The sequence below is a fragment of the Capsicum annuum genome, chromosome 4 (genome assembly GCF_002878395.1).
Source record: "Capsicum annuum cultivar UCD-10X-F1 chromosome 4, UCD10Xv1.1, whole genome shotgun sequence".
Classification (NCBI taxonomy): Eukaryota; Viridiplantae; Streptophyta; class Magnoliopsida; order Solanales; family Solanaceae; genus Capsicum; species Capsicum annuum.
In genome coordinates, this window is record NC_061114.1 from 169,444,999 (window position 1) to 169,469,204 (window position 24,206).

Here is a 24,206-nt window from a genome sequence, read left to right on the forward strand (position 1 = left end):
ATATCTTTAGTCTCAAGAACTGGCTCGAAAAAGTCCAAAACTATATAAAGTAGGTTTCTTTAGGCATATGAGAAGGTCCTTTCTTTTTATATGCTAGCCATCTTTTGTCTTAATATATTCTTTTGCACCTTCGGAAATCTTAACCTAAATTACCTCATCAAGATCCAACTTTTCTCTGAGATTCGATTCGGGTAAGAGCAACTTTCTTATTAAATCTCTATTTTTATACTTGCATTCAATATTTTTGAGTATTGTTTGCTTAGATTTAGAATATGATCTTTCCAGCTTATTTGGATGGTTGTTATTCATTGTATTATACTGTTAATTTAAATATAATGTTTGTTTTGATTTTTATGTAAATATTATTTTGTGTATTTAAATATAATGTTTGTTTTGATTTTTATGTAAATATTATTTTGTGTAGATATGATTTTGCTGTGATTACGTCGTTATCTTATATTTTTTCTCACTTTGTATTTACTTTTTATTTAATATAGATAACCATATTTTATTCTTGACCCTACCTTTTTGTAGTAGCTTCCATAGTCCACTTTTTTTTTGTAGGTTTCAAATAATTGATGTATGACATTATGTAACGATTCAACGCAATGCAATACATACAATCTATCCAATCATTATGGTAAGGGTTATAATTTTTTTCCTAATCAACATGTATGTGTTTTGGTTGCACATTTCATTGTTTGCTTCATTACAACATTCTGATCTGCTCCGTATATGCCACAAATATTTGAGGGATGAAAATCGTGTTATTTTAACACAAACTTCAAATTAGAATCTAAGCATCATAAAAATATCAATTACTGAGGTATAACTTCTACCGATTTAACTTGATATACGATTTTATTTTTTTTCCTCAAAATTAGATGGTCTACATAAATTTATATATGATAGTTAATGAAATTGGTCAATGTTACTTTTGTTTTAGTTAAAATTATGATATCACTATTATAATAGTGTTGTATGCTGTTACATTATTTGAATTTCTTTTTATAATATCTCTGAAAATATTGGTAGGCTGAAATTTGTCAATTTAGACGATTTTTTGTTTCTCTTTCAGTTGAAAAAGATTTTAAAAAAAAATGGACAAAATAAGTATGTTACCAATGAATTATGTAGCCGCAAACACTAAGAATTTATCTTTTTCCTTTATTTTCTTTATTTAAATAATTTTACCCTGTTTTAGGCCCTAAACGCCCTATTCTTTAATTTAATCTTTTATCAAAAGCTATTTTATTGTTGATCCATCAAAAAAGAAAGGAGGTGAACTTCATCTTTCATTTATATATCATCCTAAACTTGACACCAAATTATAATTTTGACCTTAAACTTTGACACCAAATTATAATTTTGACCTTAAACTTTGACAGTGCACAAATATGACCTCCGATCCTCCAGCTTAAAATCTAAGGGCATAATACATAAATATGACCCTAAACTTGACACCAAATTATAACTTTGACCTTAAATTTTGACAGTGCACAAATATGACTTTTAACTATTCAAAACTGCACAAATATGACCTTTAAATGACTTTTCACTTTTATTTTTTCATTATTTTCGGCTCAAAGGTGAAAATGGCATCTAATTTCTTTTGTTATTGCAGAAAAAGAGCAATATTGAAGATTTATTAATTAGGTGGATTAGCCTCATACAAAAAAATCGCACGGGTATATATATATATTATAAAGCAGAGGGCGAATTTAAGTTATATAATATATCTAAATATAATTTATTTAAATATTAAATTAAATATGAAACTATACTAATAAAAAAAATTATAGTTTTAATAAAACGCTATTAAATTAACGTTATTAAGGATAGTAGTAGTAGTAGTAGTATATTAAATTAACGTTATCAAATTAACTTTATTAAAATGTTATTAAATTAACGTTATTAAATTAATGCAGGGGCGGACCTACGTGGTTGTCATGGGGTTCACCGAACCCCCTAGGTAAAAAAATTACGTTGTATATATAAGGTAGAAAATCTATATTTATGTACGTATATTAATGTTGAACCACATGAAACAAGGCACTTAGATAGCCCAATGGTGTTAATTGCTCTTCTTGGACGCTTCCTTCAGCCTATTACGCGAGTTTGATCCCTGCTAGTGGCAGTTCTTAATATGACTTTTAACTATTCAAAACTGTACAAATATGACCTCCCCATTTAACGACGTGGCACCGTATGATTGGATTACCTTTCCACGTAGGCGAGAGTGAAACTCACGCATGGGGTTGAAAAATCGAAGGTTATATTTGTTCAGGTTTTGAATAGTTAAAGATCCTATTTGTACACTATCAAAGTTTAAGGCCAAAGTTATAATTGGTGTAAAGTTTAGGGTCTTTATTCAATTTATTATTAGATTGTGAACTAATGGATAAAGCTTATAGTGGCTCTGGCTTCCATATCAGTTAAAAGTAAGGTTTTGTGAACTAATGGATAAAGCTTATAGTGGCTCTGGCTTCCATATCAGTTAAAAGTAAGGTTCATTAATGAGAAAATTATACTTACTCTGAAGATGGTTCACACTTCACAACATTAATCAATCTACTCTGGCAAATATAGTGATCAGCTAAGATATAACCGGTGTGTGTTTTCGAAATTCAACAACATGATGAAGACACTTCACAACATTAATCAATCTACTCTGGCAAATATAGTGATCAGCTAAGATATAACCGGTGTGTGTTTTTGAGTTATATTGTATTGGTTAATACTGTATGTTTTATATTTTAAAATCTTTTTAATTTTTTGTATTATGAAAATTGTTGGTCATAATAAGTTATTTGATAAACTTTTCATTTAATTGAATAAGCAAAATACACGTGTAACACGTGTACGCTAAACTAGTTAAAACAAAAGTAAAAACTACTTCAAGAAACATTTCCCTTTCTTACCAAGCACACCCTTTGTAACTCTTTTTTTGCCTACTATTCTACTTAGATTTAGTATGAGTTGACGGATCGCTATGGAACCATGACATCTTCAGTGGAGCATCAACATGAAAATAGACTGATTGCAACGCGCATAACTTGATATACAACAAGCCATGTTAATCCTAACTACGACCCCATTTGACTTGATACAGTCGATGCAACAGATGGCATATACAACACAGATCAGGTCTAAGAGTCTTCCCTTTAATATGAAGAAAATAATCCGTATGTTTTTCCCTAATTATACAACACATGGACATCAGTTGCTGATTATCCCAAGAAACAATATGTACTAGAAAATACAATCTAAAATACTAAAGGCATGGCTTGTTAGGACTATCAGTTAGACAAAGACATCGTATGCCTACCAAAATCTGAAAGTTTGCCACTTGTATAATTCTTACAGGTCGCAAACACCAGCAACCAGGTCATGTACCACTGTCAACTGGACTCCGAACCATATCCGTTGTTTACGGAGTTACCATAACTCCATGCATTGATCCGAGTTTTATTGGTCTTTTGATCCTAAAGCAGCTAAATCCTCCTGGGAATTCAGAGTTTTGGCAGCATCTAGAAGCATTTCCACACCTCCAGATTTATTTAAAGCTTCCTCATCCTTACCTTTTCGTACACCTAATCCTCCACATTGTTTTTTTCTCTTCTTCGCTTCATTTTGCAAAGTCTCAAATTTCCTTTTTGTTTTGCGTATATGCTGTATCTGCGCATCACATTTTCTGCAAAACCATTGCCCACTAGGAATTGAAGTCTGCGGTGGCTGCATGCAGAAAATATGATAAGCGTGATCACAACCATCACAAAGTACAATTTTGTCATCATCACAATCCTTAAGGCAAGCTCTACAAAGACACGACGGGCAGTACCAGCAGGAGCCGTAAGTATCCAACTGCTTTCTGGTCAAGCACTTCTCATGGTAAAATTTGTGAGGGCAGAAGGCATGACCACATATTTTAAGATTTTCATTACTCCTCGCCTCAATTCTACATATGTTGCAACAAGGCAAATCCTTAACTCCTTCACCCAGTTTAAGTTCATCATCCTGCAAAGCATTTGTTCTCGCCTCCAGTTCCAGAAGCATATCTTCAGATGTAAGGTCTTCAGCCTCATCTTCAATTATCACTGATCTAAATGCACTGATCCTTTCGCATAAAACACAGTTGTCATGGGGCAATTCAATTCCTTTTGCAGTGCATTTGGCACAGTACCAACTTCTTGGGGGAATTTCTTCAACAGTAGGCTCAACACAAGAGACATGGTAAATCTCCTCACATGAATCACAAGCTAAACTATCTCTGCCATCCGCTTTCTCCCCACAACATTGGCAAGCATATTTTTTATTTACACCATAGGTCTCTGCTTGTTCCATTTTAGCAACTAACTGTCAACATCAAAAAGAAAAGAAACTATAGTGAACTTGAGGTTTATAATATTAAAATATATCTATCAGTTTCAATTTGTAGAAAGAACTAAAAATACGATGCTAAGGCAATCCCTCAGATTTTTGGTGATTTTTACTTGGTCATAGAATAGATACCAAAGGCAAGAACTTTTTACTTAAACTTTCATACTAAAACTAAGAGAATAAATCCAATGATGTAGAACATCAAGGTTTGACACCACAAGCAAAAGAAGTATAGAACGAGCTTCTTCTTCCTTTTCAATAATGGTGGTTTTCAAGCCAGTTGCACACACCTAGACTATTCCATTGCGTACTACCATGCAATAGCACAAATAACAAGGAACTCAGAACCAAGGCTTTGAACACCACCACTGAGATTTTGGTACTACCTTACACACGGAAAGAAATCTCACCTACAGTAATTTTGGCTCTACTGGGATTTGAACCTTAGTGTCTACGGTATGCAGCCATTTCAGTGATCGCAGGTCATACCCTTGGGTCCAGTGAGCATTATATAAGGCAGGTGCCTATATCTCCCCATAAAGGGCTTTTTTTAAGATGGTATCTCCTCATAATAGACTTGCAATACCACTTCTAGGAGCTTGGTAACAGATTATTTGCCTAAGTGGTTCCCAAGAAATCTGGAATAACTGCAAGTACTTGATTGGTGACAGGCACTGGCCACAGCCAAATTTCCAGAATTGGGAGGTATTACTACAATGAATGAAAAATTTTATGCTACAAGAACAGTGAAGAATTTGAAATTTTGAGACCGACAATTTTCACAAGCCGTTTCTCCTCCAAACAGCTAACTAGAGAACCAAAATGACCTGAAGAACAATCTACCGCTAAACACGGAAACACAAAAGCATGACGGAAAAGAAGACTTGCCTCATCTTTTGCATCTTCAGTGTTTTCTTGCACTGAAACACTCACCTAAAGAGGTAAGAGGTTCAAATCATAGTCAGTTTTATCAGCATTGTGTGACAGAGATGGAAGCAGCTCAATGAACCAACTGTTGCAAGAAACCACATACCTGAGCTCGGAAACAAGCCCTTGATATTTCTGAAAGGCTCCTTGAAAGAGCAATCATTTCACTGCCAGCTTCATGAAGCTTTGTCCACATCTGCAAATATTCAAGATGAAGATACACGAGTTAGAAGAGATGACCATCTCTGGCACATAAAAATAGGACAATCCATGCAAATTCTAGTCCCAAGTTAGTTGGCCAAACAATCCATTGCTTAATTACATTATTTACCACTGACCAGGCGATATTTTCACAAGTATGCATCAACTATTAAGAAATGTTTCATCATCAATTTGTTGCTTCCGATAAAGGCAGAACCATGTTCTCATGGGACCTTATATTGACTGCAGTCTCTTCCTAAGAATTCGTCGCAGCTCTGAATATATCATTGTTGATGTTAACAAAAGGAATTACTAATTAAGTTTATCATCGCCAACCAAAAATTCAATATAGCTCCCTATGTATCATCAGTGTTGTATCCTCAGAAACTGATTTATAAATTCAGCATGGTAAATCCACAGGGATACATCCTACCAACTAAGAATATCCCATACCCCAAATATATCAGAACTGAGATGCGAACATAAATCACGAATCACTAATAAAGTTTGAGCACTCGGTCTATAAAAAGTGATATATCCTTCCCAACAAAATCGCAAAGCTACCAATATATAAGTGCAAATGCATCATTAAGAAACAGCTTGACTATGATAGACCCTTCGGAACTTTCAGGGCCCCAATATCTATTCTGGGGTAATAGCAGTAGGGTAGATAGCCTGGACAAGTACATGGATTCTTGAGATTGCTAGGAGGAATTACTTGATGTGATGATGCTTCTTATGTTGTTGGTTTTTGTACTTTTCTGCGCCATCTTGGTACTAAATTAATAAAACTTGACCTTATCAACAAAAAAGAAGGGCCCCAATACTAGAGGTTCCAATCCAACAATACAAACTATGAATCCAACAATCTAATGTTAGCAGGGGCATGCCAGCAGTAACATATCTTCACCAACTAAGAACATCGAAAGCATTGAATGTGTGATTTTAAAGTAACCGATTTGCTGGAGGACTCTTACCCAGTCCATATCTATCACAAGCGCATCCTTTTTACTAGTATGAATAACATGAGCATCTTACTTTAGACACTACTACCACATATGGCTGAATTAGAAGATTCCTTTTGGTAAACTTGAAGTAAAACTTCTCCATGATGAGATCCCCACAACAACAACCTGATCCTAAGGTATTATGTGTTACACGCTACTACCTTGAAATATTAACAAATTCAAAAAGTAAAAACAAAATCTAACTAGTCATAACCCAAATCCCTGGAATCTGACTATCACCACCCATAGTTGAAACTGTTTAGGATTTTCCGTTTGACTGCAGTTCTGGTATAAAGATTAACTGTGCAAAGAAACCAAGTTATGATTGTGGTTAATTGTGATGTGGCTCTAACGATAATGTTGAATACTTACAAAGAAGCATTAGCCAAAAGCAGGGTGAAGAAACTACTATGGGTGAACCAGTCACTAATATACATAAGATAGTCCCCTCATGACTGAAGTTACGTGCAGTGTTCAGGGAAACAGGGAAACATGATGCAGAAAAAAGCGACAAGGCTCAGCATCATGCATTATGCAAACCGATGCGAGCTCATCATTGAAGTGAAGAGCAATTTAAAAGGAAAAAGAAACTAAATAGAGCATCCAAACATAAGACAGAATTAAGAAGACCACAACTACTATATAATCAAAACAACAACAACAAGCCCAGTGTATTCCCACACAGTGGGGTCTGGGGAGGGTAAAATGTACGCAGTCCATACCGCTATCCCCGAAGAAGTAGAGAGGTTGTTTCTGATAGACCCCCGGCTCACTATATAATCAAAAATAAAGACTATATTTTATTTTTTTGATAACTGTGGTGTTGGGCCAGCTTTGGCGCACCTCGACTAAATCCACAAGATACCTGTCACCTCCCAACCAGCAACAGATATCAAGTAACTTTGTCCTCTAACGCTAGAACAGATGAGAAGAATCACCTAGTGTTTTTGGACTCTACTGGGGTTTGAATCTGAGGTCTCAGATGCTCCACTCACTTCATTGACCACTAGGTCACACCCTCGGGTGCACAATAAAGACGATATATATAAGCAGAAGTTTAAATTAAACACCAAAATCACAGATTTGATCACTGAAACACCTGCTTTGAAATAGACCAACAAAACAACATAGACCACAATAGCAAGACAATTCAACCAAATAGCAAAACAAACTCAGGGACAAAAAAATCAGTGGTAGTGTAGCAGTGAAGAAGTCGTCACAGCAGTGGACTTCAAAGTTAATCCTAGAAAATCCCAGTAGTGATAGTCGCAGCGGTAGACTCCTTTTTTCCAAAAGAAAAAAAAACGGCCTAAATATAAAATCAACATGAAACGACAATTTTAAAATTTAAAATTGACCCTAAAAATAAAATCATCATGATGCGCTCGCTTCTCGCATAACCCTATGATGCACCCAGTTCTGTAAGGTAGATTGGCATCAGCCACACACAGCGGGAGGGGCTCGCATCGCTTTGCATCATCGCATTATGTGACGATGCAAACACATTCTTGAATGCTGCTGATGTAAAAGTGATTCTTGATTATCTTCAAAATTAGTTCATTATTTCCATTCTACTCTCTTTCAGTGTCCCATATACCATGAGAGAATGGGCAGTTGTCTCCTTGTATGACTTCGAGAAATCTTCACCATATGAGCTACCTTTGCAGTTGGCTAGGCCCAAATTCCATTTTCCAACATAGTACCAGAGCCAAAAATCCCACTTCTTGGTTTACCCAATATTAGGCAACTATATTATGCTATCCACGCTTCAAAATGACCACTTCTGGGCGTGCAGGGTGTGGGCAAGGGTATCAACTGTTTTATATTAATGATGTGAGAAATAATGGAGAAAAATATTATTGAATTGTTGTCTCTAAATTATTACATTGAGACCCTATTTATAGACACTACATTCCAATCCTATTCCTGATAGAACACTACATTACAATCCCTTTCCAAGTAGAATTCAATATGTTATTCCTATTCTTTTTCTAACACTCCCACTCAAGCTGGTGCATACAAGTCATATGTACCAAGCTTGTCACAAATGTAATTAATACGAGGACTGGTGAAGGACTTGGTGAAGATATCTGCAAGTTGATCACTTGACTTCACAAATTTTGTAACAATATCTCCCGAGAGTATCTTTTCTCTAACAAAATGAACAATCAATCTCTATGTGCTTGGTCCTCTCATGGAACACTGGATTAGATGCAATATGAAGGGCTACCTGATTATCACATACAAGTTCCATCTTACCAGTTTCTCTAAATTTTAATTCTCTCAGCAATTGCTTGATCCAAACCAGCTCACAAGTTGCTGCAGCCATTGCTCAATACTCTGCTTCGGCACTAGATCGAGCAACCACACTCTGTTTCTTACTCTTCCATGATACCAAAATATCTCCTGCTAAAACACAACATCCAGATGTAGAAAGTCTATCAGAGGGTGATCCTGCCCAATCAGCATCTGTATATCCAATGATATGCTCATGGCCTCGATCCTCGAAGAGTAGTCCTTTACCTGAGATGACTTTATATATCAAAATATCCAAACAACTACATCACAATGACTATCACAAGGGGAAGTCATAAACTGACTTACAACGCTCACAGGAAAAGAGATGTCAGGTCTAGTCACTGTGAGATAATTCAACTTTTCAACCAACTGCCTATACCTTCCAGGATCACTAGGATCACTGAGTGGCTTCCCCTGTCCTAGCAGAAGTTTAGCATTTGGATCCATAGAAGTGTCAATGGGTCGACGTCTCATCATTCCTATTTCCTCAAGAATGTCTAAAGTATACTTGCGTTGAGAAATAACAATACCTGAGCTGGACTGAGCAACCTCAATCCCTAGAAAGTATTTCAATCTGCCAAGGTCTTTAGTCTGAAAATGCTAAAAGAGATGTTGCTTCAAGTTAGTGATACTATCTTGATCATTGCCGGTAATAACAATATCGTCAACATAAACCACCAAATAAATACACAAATTTGGTTCAGAATGACGATAAAACACTGAATGATCAGCTTCACCACGAATCATGCCAAACTCTTGAATAACTGTGGTAAAGTTTTCAAACCAGGCTCGAGGGGATTGTTTCAAACCATAGAGTGACTTGCGCAATCGACATACAAGGCTACTAGACTCCCCCAAGCAACAAAATCAAGTGGTTGCTCCATATAAACTTCTTCCTCAAGATCACCATGCAGAAAAGCATTCTTAATGTCCAACTGATAAAGAGGCCAATGACGAACGGCAGCCATAGAGAGAAAAAGACAAACTGATGCTATTTTAGCCAAGGAGAGAAAGTGTCACTATAATCAAGCCCAAATATTTGTGTAGACCATTTGGACCAACTTTGACTATATAAACCCAACGACAACCAACAGTAGATTTACCTGCAAGAAGGGAAACAAGCTCCAAAGTACCACTCATATGTAAAGTAGACATCTCATCAATCATAATCTGTTTCCATCCTGAATGGGAAAGTGTTTCACCTGTAGTCTTATGAATGGAAATAGAGGACAAAGATAATACAAAAGCATAATGGGGTGATGACAAACGATGATAACTCAAGAAAGTATAATGTGGGTTAGCATTACGAGTGGATCTTATACTTTTTTGAAGTGCAACTGATTGACTAGGAAGAGGCAGGTCCGCAGTAGGTGAAGCGTCAGGCGCAGGACATGAATCATCTGGGACTGATACTGGAAATGGGCGCCGGTGATAAGTCAAAAGTGGTGGCACTGTGGCTGAAGACGGAGAAGTAACCGTAGATTCCTCAAAGATTGGTGTGGGTAAGACTGGAGGTATGAGTAAAACCTCAGAGATATTAAGATGATCAGAAGATGTACAGTAAGGTTGAGATTCAAAGAATGTGACATCAGCGGACATAAGGTAGCGACCCAGATCAGGTGAATAGCATCGATACCCTTTTTGAACTCGAGAGCAACCAAGGAAGACATATTTGAGAGTTTTCCTTGGACTAAGTTATGAACAAAACATGTGCTCCCAAAAACACGAGGGGGGATAGAGTAGAGATATGACTGAGGAAATAGTATGGAATGGGGAACCTTATTCTGGATTGAAGATGATGGCCTTCTGTTAATGAGATAACAAGATGTGAGGACCGCATCGCCCCAAAAACGAAGTGGAACATGGAATTCAATGAGAAGAGTGCGAGCAGTCTCACTGAGATGCCTATTTTTCCTTTCTGCTGACGGGTGTGGGTGTATGGACACGATGTCTGGTGAATGATTCCTTGATGAGTCATAAACTCTTGAAACTAGGAGGCTAAGTATTCTAAGGCATTATCACTACAAAAAGCACGAATAGAAACACCAAATTGATTTTGTATTTCAGCACAAAAACTTTTGAATATAGAGAATAACTCGGAATGATCTTTCATTAAGTAAACCTAAGTACATCTTGAAAAATCATCGATGAAAGTAACAAAGTAACGAAATCCTAACGATGAACTGACTCTACTAGGACCCCAAATATCGGAATGAACTAATAAGAAAATAGACTTTGAGCGACTCAATACTATGTGAAAATGTAGCACGAGTGTGTTTCCCAAGTTGACACGACTCACAATCTAATGTGGATAGACTAGACAAACTAGGCACCATCTCTTGTAGCTTGGATAGACTAGGATGTCCCAAACGTTTGTGAATAAGGTTGGGAGAATCTGTAGCGGAGCATGCTGTGAAGGAATTTGAAGCGGTAAGATGGTAAAGGCCTTGTGATTCATGCCCTATGCCAATTATTTGTCTCATTTTGTGATTCTGCATTAGAAAAGAATCATCAAAAAAAATTATACTACAATCAAGGACACATGTCAAACGACTAACAGATGCAAGATTAAAAGGACAACTAGGGACATAAAGAACAGAGTCTAGAGTGACAGAAGATAGGGGTTTGGCTTGTCCAACTCCTTTTGCCTCTGTTAGAATTCCATTGGCTAAAGTAATAGCTGGAAGAGATTGTGAATAAACAATATCAGACAAAAGTGATTTATCACCAGAAATATGATCAGAAGCACCTGAGTCCACAACCCATGATCCAAAGGTAGGAGATTGTGCAGTTGAGGCTATTGGTAGAAATATATGCTTACTTGCTTGATACTGAAGATACTCGTTATATTCTGTCAGATAAATACACCCGTTGATCACCTGTGGTGTTAGACTGAGCAATATGAGCATTTTGTTGGTCGACCATGCAAAGAATAGCATATTCCACGAGTATGTCCAAGCCTATTACAATAACTACACTTAGGTCTAGAATAACATACGCCACGAGTATGTCCAAGCCTTTTACAATAACTACACCTAGGACGAGATCTTCCAAATCATCCTTCCCCTTGTCGATTCTTCATGGACTGTGACGTTTGATTTTTTGATCTTCTCATTAAGGGCTTAGATTTAATCATAGAACTTGAACTTTCAATTTCAATATTTTTGGAGCCAAAAAAAAATATCATGCTCAAAAGATATCTTGGGAATTTGACTTGAAAATCCCAAGAACCGAATCTGAATTTCTGGAAAAAAAAATCCCCGAAAAAAAGAACTGATGTCACCGGAATTAGGGTTCCGACGGTCGAAATCTCAAAATAATTATCGGAATCTGGAAAGGAGCAAGTGGTCGGAGCCAGAATAGACCGGCGACCCCAACAGAAAAAGAAACAACTCAAAAATCGATCGGAGATGAGCTCACGCGCCGGCGCGTGACGCAAATCTCGCCGAAATTTCTGGATTCTGGCTGGCGCATGGCGGCGCATGGAGGGTAATTTTTCGGCGGTTTTCGTCGGGTTTTTGTCGCCTGATCTTTCCGATCCTTTTGCATATTGAATTCTAGCAAGTGAAAAGAATGGGAAATTCTCTCTTTTATGGTCTTAGGATTCTCATCTCACCAACAAACTTATGATGTTAAGTTGGATCCAAAATCAATTATATTAACATACTAAATAATGCAGGTAAGCACACTGCAACAATATTGAACTATACAGGATTTCATGCAAAGAATCTCCTTTTTTACTAAGATTTAAAAGTAATTTGAACAAAGTAAGAATGCTGGAAGGGAAAAATAGAGCTGAACTACTTCATTGCCAAATGAAAAATTCTATCAGTTTACAACTCATAAAAAAAACTTGGAAAGAGGAAGAATTACTAAGACGAGCTCAAATAACTCGAGCAAATAGGATAGATGAAACAACCTGGACCCAAATTTTTATCCCGGAATCATCCTCATAAAAAGGGTTGGGGGGGATGATTTCACAGCGAACATAGAGGATGGCACTTGGTGGATGGAGAGGAGAGGAGGTATGTCATTCTCAAGTGTGCGGACAGGGATTATTCAAAATCCTATTTTAAGTTTGAAAATTGGTGGATAGAGGTGGATGGCTTAAAGGAGGGAATTTCGTTGTGGGGAAATTCTTTTGAACTCTGACTTTATTCTGTCAAGTAAGCTTAAGCTGCTGAAGGCAAAACTTGAGTGAGGAGGAAAAGCTACACAAAGCCAGTTTACACATGGAAATCTTGAAGGTGGCTAAATAGGAGGAAATTTCTTGGAGACAAAGATCTAGGATTCTTTGGTTAAAACAGGGTGATAAGAAAACCATGTTACCTGTCGCAAGAGATTTAATCACATAGACAAGTTGGAAGTTCTGATAAAGCACCGGGAACTGAGAGCTTCTCTATGGGTTTCTTTCACACTTGCTGGGATATTGTTGATTTATCATGGCTACAATTCAGAACTTTCACAAGAATTCCTATCTTGAGAACAGCTGTAATGCTTCCTATATAGCTCTAACACCTACGAAGAATGGTGCCAAGGAACTTAAGGGTTTCAGACCAATTAGTTTGATAGAAAATGGTTATAAAATCATTCCCAAATGCTTGACAGAGATTGAAAAAAGTGATGGACAAGCTGGTGCATAGTCCGCAGATGGCCTGAGTTAGAGGGAGACATACCATGGATGCAGCTCTGATTGCTGATGAGTGTGTGGACTCAAGGCTGAAGGAATGGATTGCAGGAACTTTATGTAAGCTTGACACTGAAAAGGTGTATGATCATGCTAACCAGAAGTTTTTGCTTAAAGTTAAGAAAGATATGGGTTTTGGGAGTCAACATTGTGAGGTTTTCCGTTCTCATTAATGGATCTCTAGAAGGTTTTATCCCTTCTGAGAAAGGGTTGAGACAAGGAGACCCCTTGTCACCTTTTCTGTTTATCGTGGCTGTGGAGAGGTTGAATCATATGTTAAAGGAGGCTAAGAGGATGGGTGTTCTCTCAGGTTTCAAAGCTTCTTATAGGGAAGAGGATAGCACAGAAACTTCCCACCTACTTTAGGGAAGAGAATAGCACAGAAACTTCCCACCAACTTTATGCGGACGACTCATTGGCATTTTGTGATGCCAATATTGACCACATGAGATACCTCAGAGTGATGGTGGATCTTTAGAAGTTTTCCCTGGTTTACATGTGAACCGGCGAAAGATTCTAATCTTCCCGGTGATGCGGATTCCTAATATTGAGATTTTAGCAACAAATCTGGGCTGTGAAATTGGGAGCCTTCTAAATACTTAGGTTTGACTTTGGATACCAACCATAAAGCTGAGGAGATTTGAGATGGGGTGATAGAAAGGTGTGAGAAGAGGCTTAAAACTTGGAAGAGCCAATATTTATCACTAGGAGCTACACTGATTCCGATTAATAGTTTACTAGATGCCTGATGCTTTACCAACTTATATATTGTTTTTTGTTTTCAATGCCTTGCAAGGTAAAGAAAAGAACATACGTTCTTAAAAGAACTTTTTTACAGCAAGGTAGGGATAAGAATAATTTTCACCTAGTCAACTAGGATTATGTTATCTTTAGCAAGAGGAGCAGAGGCCGGGGTATCAAAAATCTCAAGTTTCAAAAACAGAGTCTTTTAATGACGTGGTTGTGGAGGTACAAGGAAACCAATGCCCAGTGGAGAAGTCATTCATGATAAATAGGGGCAGATAAGTCATTGGTACCCAAAACCTGTCTATTGTCCTTATGGTGCAACGGTGTGTAGTGCTATAGCTATCAGAGCCTACTGAAATTATATTCATGGTAACTCCACTGTTATGGTAGGTAATGGAAGAAAGACATTATTTTGGAGTGGCAACTGGTTGGGACATGGTCCTCTGAAGGACATCTTTGCTGAATTTTTCAACATAGTTGCTTACCCAGAAGCTAGTTTAGATGAAGTGTGGGGAGGGAGCTCAAGGATGGAATATAGTGTTTAGAAGACTTCTACATGACTGGGAACTTCAAAGAGCGGCTGATTTTTAATTGTTTGAAGTCCTTTTAAGGACTCCAGGAGAGAGAGGACTCTTTCATCTGGTGTAGAAGCAACAGCAGCAGTAGGGAATTCTCAATTAACTCAGCCTTTTCCTTGCTGTTGATACTGGACGGTAGAAAAGGAACTAGCCCGTGGAAGGCTATCTGGAAAGCCAAGGCCCCCCTTTGAAGTTATTTGTTTCATCTGGTTAAAAGCAAGAAAAGGCTGTCTGACTCGAGAAAACCTCAGAAGAAGAGGTTTCATGCTATGCTCTAGATGTCTGTGTGAAGTGCAGCAGTGGGATCTAACAGTCACTTGTTCCTTCACTGTCCTATAACTGTCCAGTTGTGGCGGTAATGTATGGTGGACTTAATTGGGTGGTGCCACCTACCACAGCTGAGGTTCTGAATTCATGAAATTCCAATGGAGGATTAGTGAAACAGAACGGGTGGTGGAGAACGGTGCAAGCTTACATATGATGTTCAGTTTGGAAAGAGAGAGATGCTAAAAAATTTAAAGGCAAGCAGAATTCAACAGACAAGCTCAAGAGGAGTTGCATTATGTTGTTCTATTTTTGGTGTAAAAAAAGTAGAGTACGGGAGACAATATGGATAGTGAAAATGGGAAAAGGATTGGGAGAGTAAAACAAAGGATGTTGTTACTAAAACATTCATAAAACTTGACAACATGCACAACCTAAAGCAGACAATGAATAAATGTCAATAACAAGCATCTTAATGCTACGCCCAGGCTGAGAGTTCATTTATCAAACCAAGAAAATAAGAACCTACGCAGAGAGGACGATAGACAGATTAAGCAAATTACAGCAAAATCATAATGCAAAAACTTAAGAGATTCTTGCTAGATTGTTAACTAAGTCCTAGTAATGCATGGCTGCTTTCCTGAATCCAGCGAGCAAACAGAAGATATAAAAAAGCAGTACCTGTTGAATATCTGAGTGAAAAAGGAGGGATGAGCCCTCATAAGATCCATCTTTCATCCTTGAGTGAATAAGATTAATATCAAAAAATTTGTCAGCCTTAATTCCTTCAAAATTTTCAAAGAGGACGTGACATAGTTGAGCAAACTTTTCTGATTTGACAATATCAAGGAAAGTGAGCTGACAGAGCTCTGTCACAGTGTGACTTTTTGGCTCATCCACTGATCCATAAGGCACTGGCTCTGTTCCATTCTGGATTCCTTGAAATACAGACTTTGATGGCAGAGAACCTCCGTTCCCATCTTCACAACTTTTTCCTGATTCCTGAAAAAAAAAAAAAACAGCGCGCTATCAAAGAACAATTAACATCAAAGGAAATAGTGATTTAGTTGCAATAGAAATACCTTAGCTTCACCAGCACAACTGGCTTTTGAATGTGATGCCAGTGCCTCTTGAATACATCCTTTCAAACCACCATCACTCTCTAATGATTGAAACATCTGCTTCAGAGCAGCACCCTTCCAATCTTTAACAGGCCATGAACTGGAATCATTCAGAAGACCATGTGGTTTCATATGAGCTACACTAGCTGGCATGCCAGAACTTTTGTTAAGGGATGTATCTAGCGGTTCATTCATTGACTGCATAAAATCAAGCAACCCAGCTATACATCAAAGAAAAAGAAAAATATTGTGCAAATGGACACAGAAAAACAGGAGGAAGAAACAAGAAGAAAACCACCACCAAGTACTTAAAAGACGGATTAGTTAATTGAAATTGCATCACTAAGGACTAACTGTGACTCTGTCAAGAGCGTGGGTTAAACCTTGAAACAAGGTGTATTGCTGGCACTGAAGATACGAGGCACTTTAAGCAAAAACCAGCCAACAAATAGCATTTTTGAAGAATCGGAAAAATTCACTAGGCTCGTGAGATCTCTCTCCATAAAGGAACGCAGTACATATAAAACATAATCTTGAGAGAAAATAAACTAGGTGAATACTTCATACTAGGAAATCAGAAACTTGGGAGTAAGAAAAAATAAAAATTACATCTTTGCATCTGACCAAAATTTGATATGGTTTTCCACCTAGATTAACACGGCGTTTGCTTCATAAATCCACTTAATCACAATATTTTGATTTTTCTATCAACATCATTGTTGTTGCACTTGCACATATAGGTAATTTTTCTTTTGACATATATTCTTTCATCTTTCCTAGATTCTGAACTAATTTCATGCTTCAGTTGATTTGCACTTGAAATGTCAATAGACCTTCACCCATACTTTTAGCCTTTGACAATGCTAAGCTGATAATCCTTCGTGTAGAGCAGAGCACTTGAAAGCATGGTGGAACATTAGAAACCTAATAGCTCTCGCAGTTACCCAAGAGAGATTTCATTTTGTACACAGCCGATAACCAACTGGCACATTACCAAAATCCGCAGGGCATTTTCCACTTTTTACTACATTTCTTTCAAATAAAAGTCTGCACCGTAACAAAACCTATTAGACGGACAGCATAACTCACACTACTCCATTTTAAAATTTTATCATATAATATTCATAGAAAACATCTTTACGTGCCGAAATTGCAGAGAGCATGAACAGTAAGTAAAGTTTTAATATAAAAGGACACAAATGAAAATAAGGAGGAAGCAAAACTAAAGAATCATAAAAAAATTGCCAGAAGACGCACATGAGGCATTCAAAAAGGAAAGATCAGGGCATGTTTTGAGGGTCAGAAAATCCACGTCCCCAGAATCAACGAGAAAAGTCTCCATAACTTGTATTTTTCGAGAAAAAGTTGTATGCTGGATAAACTTAGTTAATATATGGACTTCCTTGACTTACTAGGAAGCAGAATGTAATTGACTGCATGGCCATCCCCTGAAGGTCATTTGTATCTTTCTAGTACCATCGTCATGCACTTATAATAAACCTTAACTTATTAAAAAAGAAATCATAAAGCTCAAGAATCAGAGGTGGAAAAACAGACAAGTTACTTAATCAAAGGCAGATCTAAGATTTACACATTATAGTTCAACCCTTATGGTTCTTAGTATTGAACTCATTATATGTTACGGGTTCAAATCTATTATTTGTTGCAATTCCAGTGAACTTTTACACATAAAATTTTGTTCCACATTGAAACTGCATTCAGACGAACTCAGTAACATAATGATGCATCCACCTCTGATTACTTAATCTAAGCAACTATGTTCTACATTGAAACTGCATTCAGGCGAACTCACTAATATAATGTTGCATCCACCTCTGATTACTTAATCTAAGCAACTAAGGGTCTTCCTGGGCAGCACCCAAATTTTTTATACGAAAATGAGTTGGGGCGAAAGTGTGTATGGTTTAGCATTTACTTTGTCAAGAAAAAATGAGTTGGGGAGAAAGGAATGTAAGAAGATAGAGGGAGCACGGACTCACTGATTATTAAATATTTCTAAAACTGGCATTTACATGATTGACTACAAACCTTTCTCCCATTGGGAATCATAAAAATTCACGGCAGGTGGCTTCACTTGCTCTAGTTTCTTGAAAATAACAACATACCCAGTGTACTCCCACAAAGTGAGGTCTGGGGTTCTAGCATCTTGAAAATCTTCTATGTAATAACTAATTTGTAGGAAAAATTTGTATTGGGGTGTTTCTCGTGCAAAGAGAACAGAGACAATTAGGGTTTTCTTCCTCGCAGCACATTACAGATAGCAGAATAGCGGTTAATTTTTTTACCTAGGAGTTAATCATATGATGCCCGTCACAATGGCTATCCAGAAAGGAACTTGGTTGAATTTGATGCTAATAAGATGATAGTATTATCGTACTTTAAGCCTGATACTGGTTCTAGGACCAGAACACTTGTACATTTGATGGCAGAAGACTCAACCTTGGAAGACAAAATGACACTCTATACTGTCTATTTTCAAAAAAATAAACAATGTATGAAATTGTTTCTCTGGGTTATGCTTATGAACAACATCTCTAACATCTTGGTACAAATGGTCTATACTTCTGTTATCAAGTAAATCCATTTATCATTGTTATATGTCATTAATCTCAGAGACGGAGAAAAAAAAATTGTGTTTTTTTTTGTGGGGGGTGTTTACCGACAGGCAAGGAAGAGATGCGTAACTTTATGTCAAGAAACCAACCATAACCATGATACTGAATTATCAGCATAGAGCAACAAGCAGACAATATAAACATCAATGCAGTTCCAAAACGGATTATGTTTGCAAAGTAAACCATCCTCCACTGGCTACCAATGCCTTATCTCTCCATTATTTTATATTTTTGTTCTTTCTTTCACCTAATTATCCACCTCCATCTCCCTTCTCAAGAAGAAGCTTCACATGGGCACCCCTCATATGCAGTAGAACCTAATCTTTATTGAGAAGAGAAAAAAGAAGGGTTTACAAATTAGTATCTTTCTTCCACGTAACTCTGTAGACAACCTAAGTTTATAGAACGAACTAAGAAAATAGAATTACTACCTCATATAGAGATGATTGCAAAGAGAAAGAACAAGAGTAACATTTTTTTTTTGATAAAGAAACAAGACAAAAAAATTATACGTACTAGCTAGGGCATAACAATCAAATTACATCATTAGACTCAAGACTGGTTATTCCATATCATTCCATGAATAGATAGAGAAGAGACAAATCTTTATTGAGAAGAGAAAAGAGAAGGGTCTACAAATTAGTATCTTTCTTACATGTAACACTGTAGACAACCTAAGTTTAGAGAACGAACTAAGAAAATAAAATTACAACCTCATATAGAGATGATTGCAAATAGAAAGAACAAGAGTAACATCTTTTTTTGATAAAGAAACGAGACAAAAAAATTATAAGTACTAGCTGGGGCATAACAATCAAATTACATCATTAGATTCGAGACACGTTATTCCATATCATTCCATGAATAGATAGAGAAGAGACAGAGACATTATGCATAAGAAAATGTAACAAATAGAAGATAAAAGAAAACATTTCAAGAGTTCATTGTAAAGATCACCAGACCTGGTTCATACGTTGACCAGCAGAGATCCCCAGTACAACGCCATCTTGTACCACTTTCATACGCTTCCGCCTCTTGTAGGTCCGACAAACAACACCTGATGATTCAGCAAGGTTTGTATCACCGTTCTCGACTATAACTGGGTGGCCCTTCAATTCCTTTACAGTTTGACCATTTTCAGCCAACAAACCCAGCGTAAAATTATCACCATCACTATTTCCTTTATCTTCATCAACCATTCTACCTCCTTGGCCAATCAATCAAAACCCTAATTCCACAATCTTTAGAGTAAATAGAAGTATCCACTGCAAAAAATCCCACTTTGCACCATAAGATATTTCTAATTTCTCTATCAATCAACAAAACATAATCCATTTCACGATAATCACAATAAATGCTCGAAAAAGTTAAGTTTCAAAACCAAATATCAACAAAACACTGCCAATTGCAAAGAAAATAAAAACCATGTCAAGAAAAAATACACATTTTTACTCCATCAACCGGTTTTACATCCACAGTAAATCAAGCAAAAAAACATCTCTACAGAAAATAAAACTAAAATTCCACAAAAAAAAAAAAAAAAAACTATATGGTTTATTTTCAGTCAACAAGCCCAGTACAACATTAGCACCATCACTATTTTCTTTATCTTCACCAACCATTTCAGCCTCCTAGGCCAATCAACCAAAACCCTAATTCCAAAATCTTTGGAGCAAAGAGAACTAAACTGACACTGCAAAAAAAACAAATATACTTCTAATTTCTCTGTCAATCAACAAAACATCATCCATTTCACCATTCTGACAGCAAATTAACCTCTATCTTTAGGCAACTCTAAATACTCTAAACCGACTATCAACAAAACCCTAATCCCTAATCACTGACAAAAGCAAAGAAAGTAATCGCTATCTTTAAGCAACTCAAAATACTCTAAACATTGTCAATAGCAAAGAAAGTAAAAACCATGTCAAGAAACAATATACATTTTTTACTCCATCAACCATTTTTAACTCCTCAGTAAATCAAACAAACTAAATCTCTACAGAAAATTAAACTAAAGCCCCACAAACAAAATCCCTAAATACTCCATCAAGAAACATTCTAATTACACAGTTAGGCAATAAAACAAGAAGCACTTCACAATTTTCATACTACAAAACCCTAATGCCTAAACATCCACAGCAACAACAAGAACAACATACCATACCCAATGTATTCCCACCAAGTGGGGTCCAGGGAAGGGAGGGTAGAGTGTAGGCAGTCCGTACCTCTACCCCAGAGGTGAGATAGAGGGGTTGTTTCCGATAGAACCCCGGCACAGGCAAAAAACTAAACCTCCACAGCAAATTAAACTAAAATTCCACAAAAATAATCCCAATCTGATCCATCAAGAAACATTCTAATTCTTAGTCAAACAACAAGCATTTCACAACATTCATACTAAAAAAGAACCCTAATCCCTAAATATCTAGAGCAAAGAAACACTAAAATTCCACCAAAAAAAAACTCCTATATGGTTAGGCAACAAAACAACAAGCATTTCACAATTTTCATACTAAATAAACCCTAATCCCTAAACCTCCACAAATAAAAATCCCTACATAGTCCATCAAGAAACATTCTAATTACTCATTCAGGCAACAATACAACAAGCATTTTACAAAACTCATACTAAACAAACCCTTAATCCAAACAACTCAAAAATAATTTAAAAACTTGCAACATTTCAACAAAAAAATAAAACTATTAACTTACAAAGAATGCATACAAATAAATTATACAAAAAAATGAACATAAAAATGAGAAATTGAACTTCACCTGAGTGTATGTAAGTAGGTTTTTTTGAGACTCAATAAAATGGCAAGAGAGTAGAAAAAATGGGTTATTATCTGGGAGCGTAGTTTGAAAAATTTGAAAACTTAGAGGGCTTTTTCCGCTTTTTGTGTAGTTTAACTGTTGACTGGAATTGACGGTAACGATTTATTGTCCGGACTGGCTAATGTCGGTACCCGGTTATACTGCTGATTTGGGTTAGAACACCGTTATGAACACGATTCTAAGTGACACTTCTTTCCTTCTTTTGAGTTTTTGATTAACTTGAATTTGAGTTAAAAAATTTAATTTCAAGATAAAGTACTTTGTATGAAGGTGATTTTATTGTCCTAATGAAAAATATTCTGCAAAGACAATTTTATCCTGAAATTTCTAATTAAAAATATCTCATTTTGAAAGATAAAGTATTTTTTATGAAGACGATTTTGTCGTATTAGTGAAAGCATTCTGCAAAAGTGACTTCATTTTGAAATTTCTAGTTGAAAATATTTCAGTTTGAAGATAAAATACTTTTTACAAAGGCAAAATTCTTATCTAAAAATATCTCAATTTGAAGATAAAATACTTTCTATAAAGGCAATTTCATTGTGAAATTCCTAACTAAAAATAAATAAGTATTTATCACTCAATGACACTTCTTATGATAATTTCTCATATCTTACGTATTTGATTACAAAAAGAAAAATAAAAAAAATTATATATTAGTTTGCTAGTAGTCCTAGATCAATTCTTGTAGTAATTTTTTATTCTTTGATTTTGTTGCTAAACATTATTTAGTGTAGTTCGTTTGTTTTATTGTTTATTATAGTACTATTCTACTATTTTCTGTTATTTTGGTTATTATTTATTATCTCTTATACTTTCTTTATGTTATTTTAGACTATTTTTTATTCTAGATCGGAATCTTTCAGAATAATCTTTTTACCTCACCTCTTAAGTAGAGATAGAGTCTATCTCTATATATACTCTATCTTTCCAACCTCCAATTTTTTGAAACTATATTGAATATATTATTGTTGTATTGAAGACACAAGGTTGTCAAATAGAAGAATATCTTTTGTTGCCACGGTTTAAAATTTATTCTAGAAAATTTTTTGGACTCTTTCACTGTGCCATAACGGGTGGCGCAGTTGTGCAACTGATTGTAGCAACCAAATGCTTTTTTTCCAAGCAATATTTTTCGTGGTGTGTTATCTTTGCTTGATTGGTTAATGGTGGGTTTAATATGATTTGTTATTGACTTGAAATTCGATATCTTGTTAGCATAGGGTTATATTATGAAACATTGGTCCTTAAAAACTGAATAATTGAACATACTTGCACTGTGGGTGAATTTTATACCTTGGGCGTCAAAAATAGTGAAACAAATAATTAAATTTTTGAATTAACTAATGAACAAAAGAATCCAATTTTAAGCTTATTCAAGTTTATATATAATCTATATCTATAATCTATCTATAATCTATATCTATAACCTTAGAAAAGTGATTTCTTTTTTAGATAAAACTGTTTTTTCACTATTTTTTAAATTTATTATTTAATTAGTTTTTATTATATTAACTGGACTTTCTAAAATATATAATTAATTAATATTTTTCTTTCTACTAGACTTCTTAAAATATATGAACTCCTAAAATATATGGTAGAAGAATATTCATATTTTTCTTTCTACTATAAAATTAGAAAAATACTCTTAAAATAGGTCTCTATTAAGTAAATACTTTTATAAATTTTGATATGTATTTTAAACTAGAGAACAAACCGGTTTGCCTATTGAGAGAATATGATTGATGCTCATCTAACTTGATTCGATTGCATGTTTAAATGATGGATGCTTGATTTTCTAACCCTCAATTTATTGACTATTTTTGTCGGCATAATAGAATTCAACATATGTGTGTGTGTATATATATATATATATATCTTCTTTGCTTTCATTTAAAATCATTCTTTAAGGTCAAAATTTCTCCTCAGACAAGAGTTAGTTGGAGTAGAATCGAAGTTTTGTGATCACTATTATATTTTTTTTTATAGTTTACAGGTCGTAGATGAATGCCGGTTGACTTTGAAGAATTTCTTGTGTAAATATTAGGTTTAATTGTATTGTTTTAACATCTTTATTATCTTATTATTTTATTTTAATTTACGGATGCGAGATGAATGTGGGTCAGCTTTGATTTTTTTTTAGGTAAAAGTTAGGTTTAATTGTATTATCGTAATATCTATATTAGTTTGTTATTTTGTGGTAGTTTACAGTTCGTAGATGAATCTCGATTGGCTTTGAAATTTTTTGTGTGTAAAATTTAAGTTTAATTGTATTGGTTTGATATCTCTTTTATTGTATTATTTCGTTGCAGTTTATAAGTGATAGATAAATGTTGGTCGGCTTTGAGGAGTTTTTGTATGTAAAGGTTAGGTTTAGTTGTATTATTTTGATATTTCTATTATCGTATTATTTTGTTATTGTTTACAGGTGGTAGATGAGTGTCGGACGACTTTGAGAAATTATTTGCGTGTAAAGATTAGATTTAATTGTATGATTTTGATGTCTCTATCATTGTATTATT

At 35.6% G+C, this 24,206-nt stretch overlaps 1 protein-coding gene across 2 annotated transcripts; it reads right to left on the reverse strand.

Annotated features, from left to right (window-relative positions):
* Positions 1-3,143: 3,143 nt before the first annotated feature.
* LOC107853335 (PHD finger protein EHD3) lies at positions 3,144-21,911 on the reverse strand. Of its 2 annotated transcripts, none has more exons than XM_016698339.2 (7): positions 21,625-21,911; positions 19,809-20,074; positions 16,172-16,408; positions 15,771-16,091; positions 5,414-5,503; positions 5,269-5,313; positions 3,144-4,356 (listed from the first exon to the last, which is right to left on the reverse strand). In XM_016698339.2, the coding sequence occupies exons 2-7, from the start codon at positions 20,043-20,045 to the stop codon at positions 3,469-3,471; spliced, it is 1,818 nt and encodes a 605-aa protein (XP_016553825.2). In that variant the 5' UTR covers positions 20,046-20,074; positions 21,625-21,911; the 3' UTR covers positions 3,144-3,468. The 2 variants fall into 2 exon arrangements, with proteins under 2 accessions (XP_016553825.2, XP_016553823.2); XM_016698337.2 differs by having other exon boundaries at positions 19,809-20,111.
* Between the last annotated feature and the right edge of the window lie 2,295 nt (positions 21,912-24,206).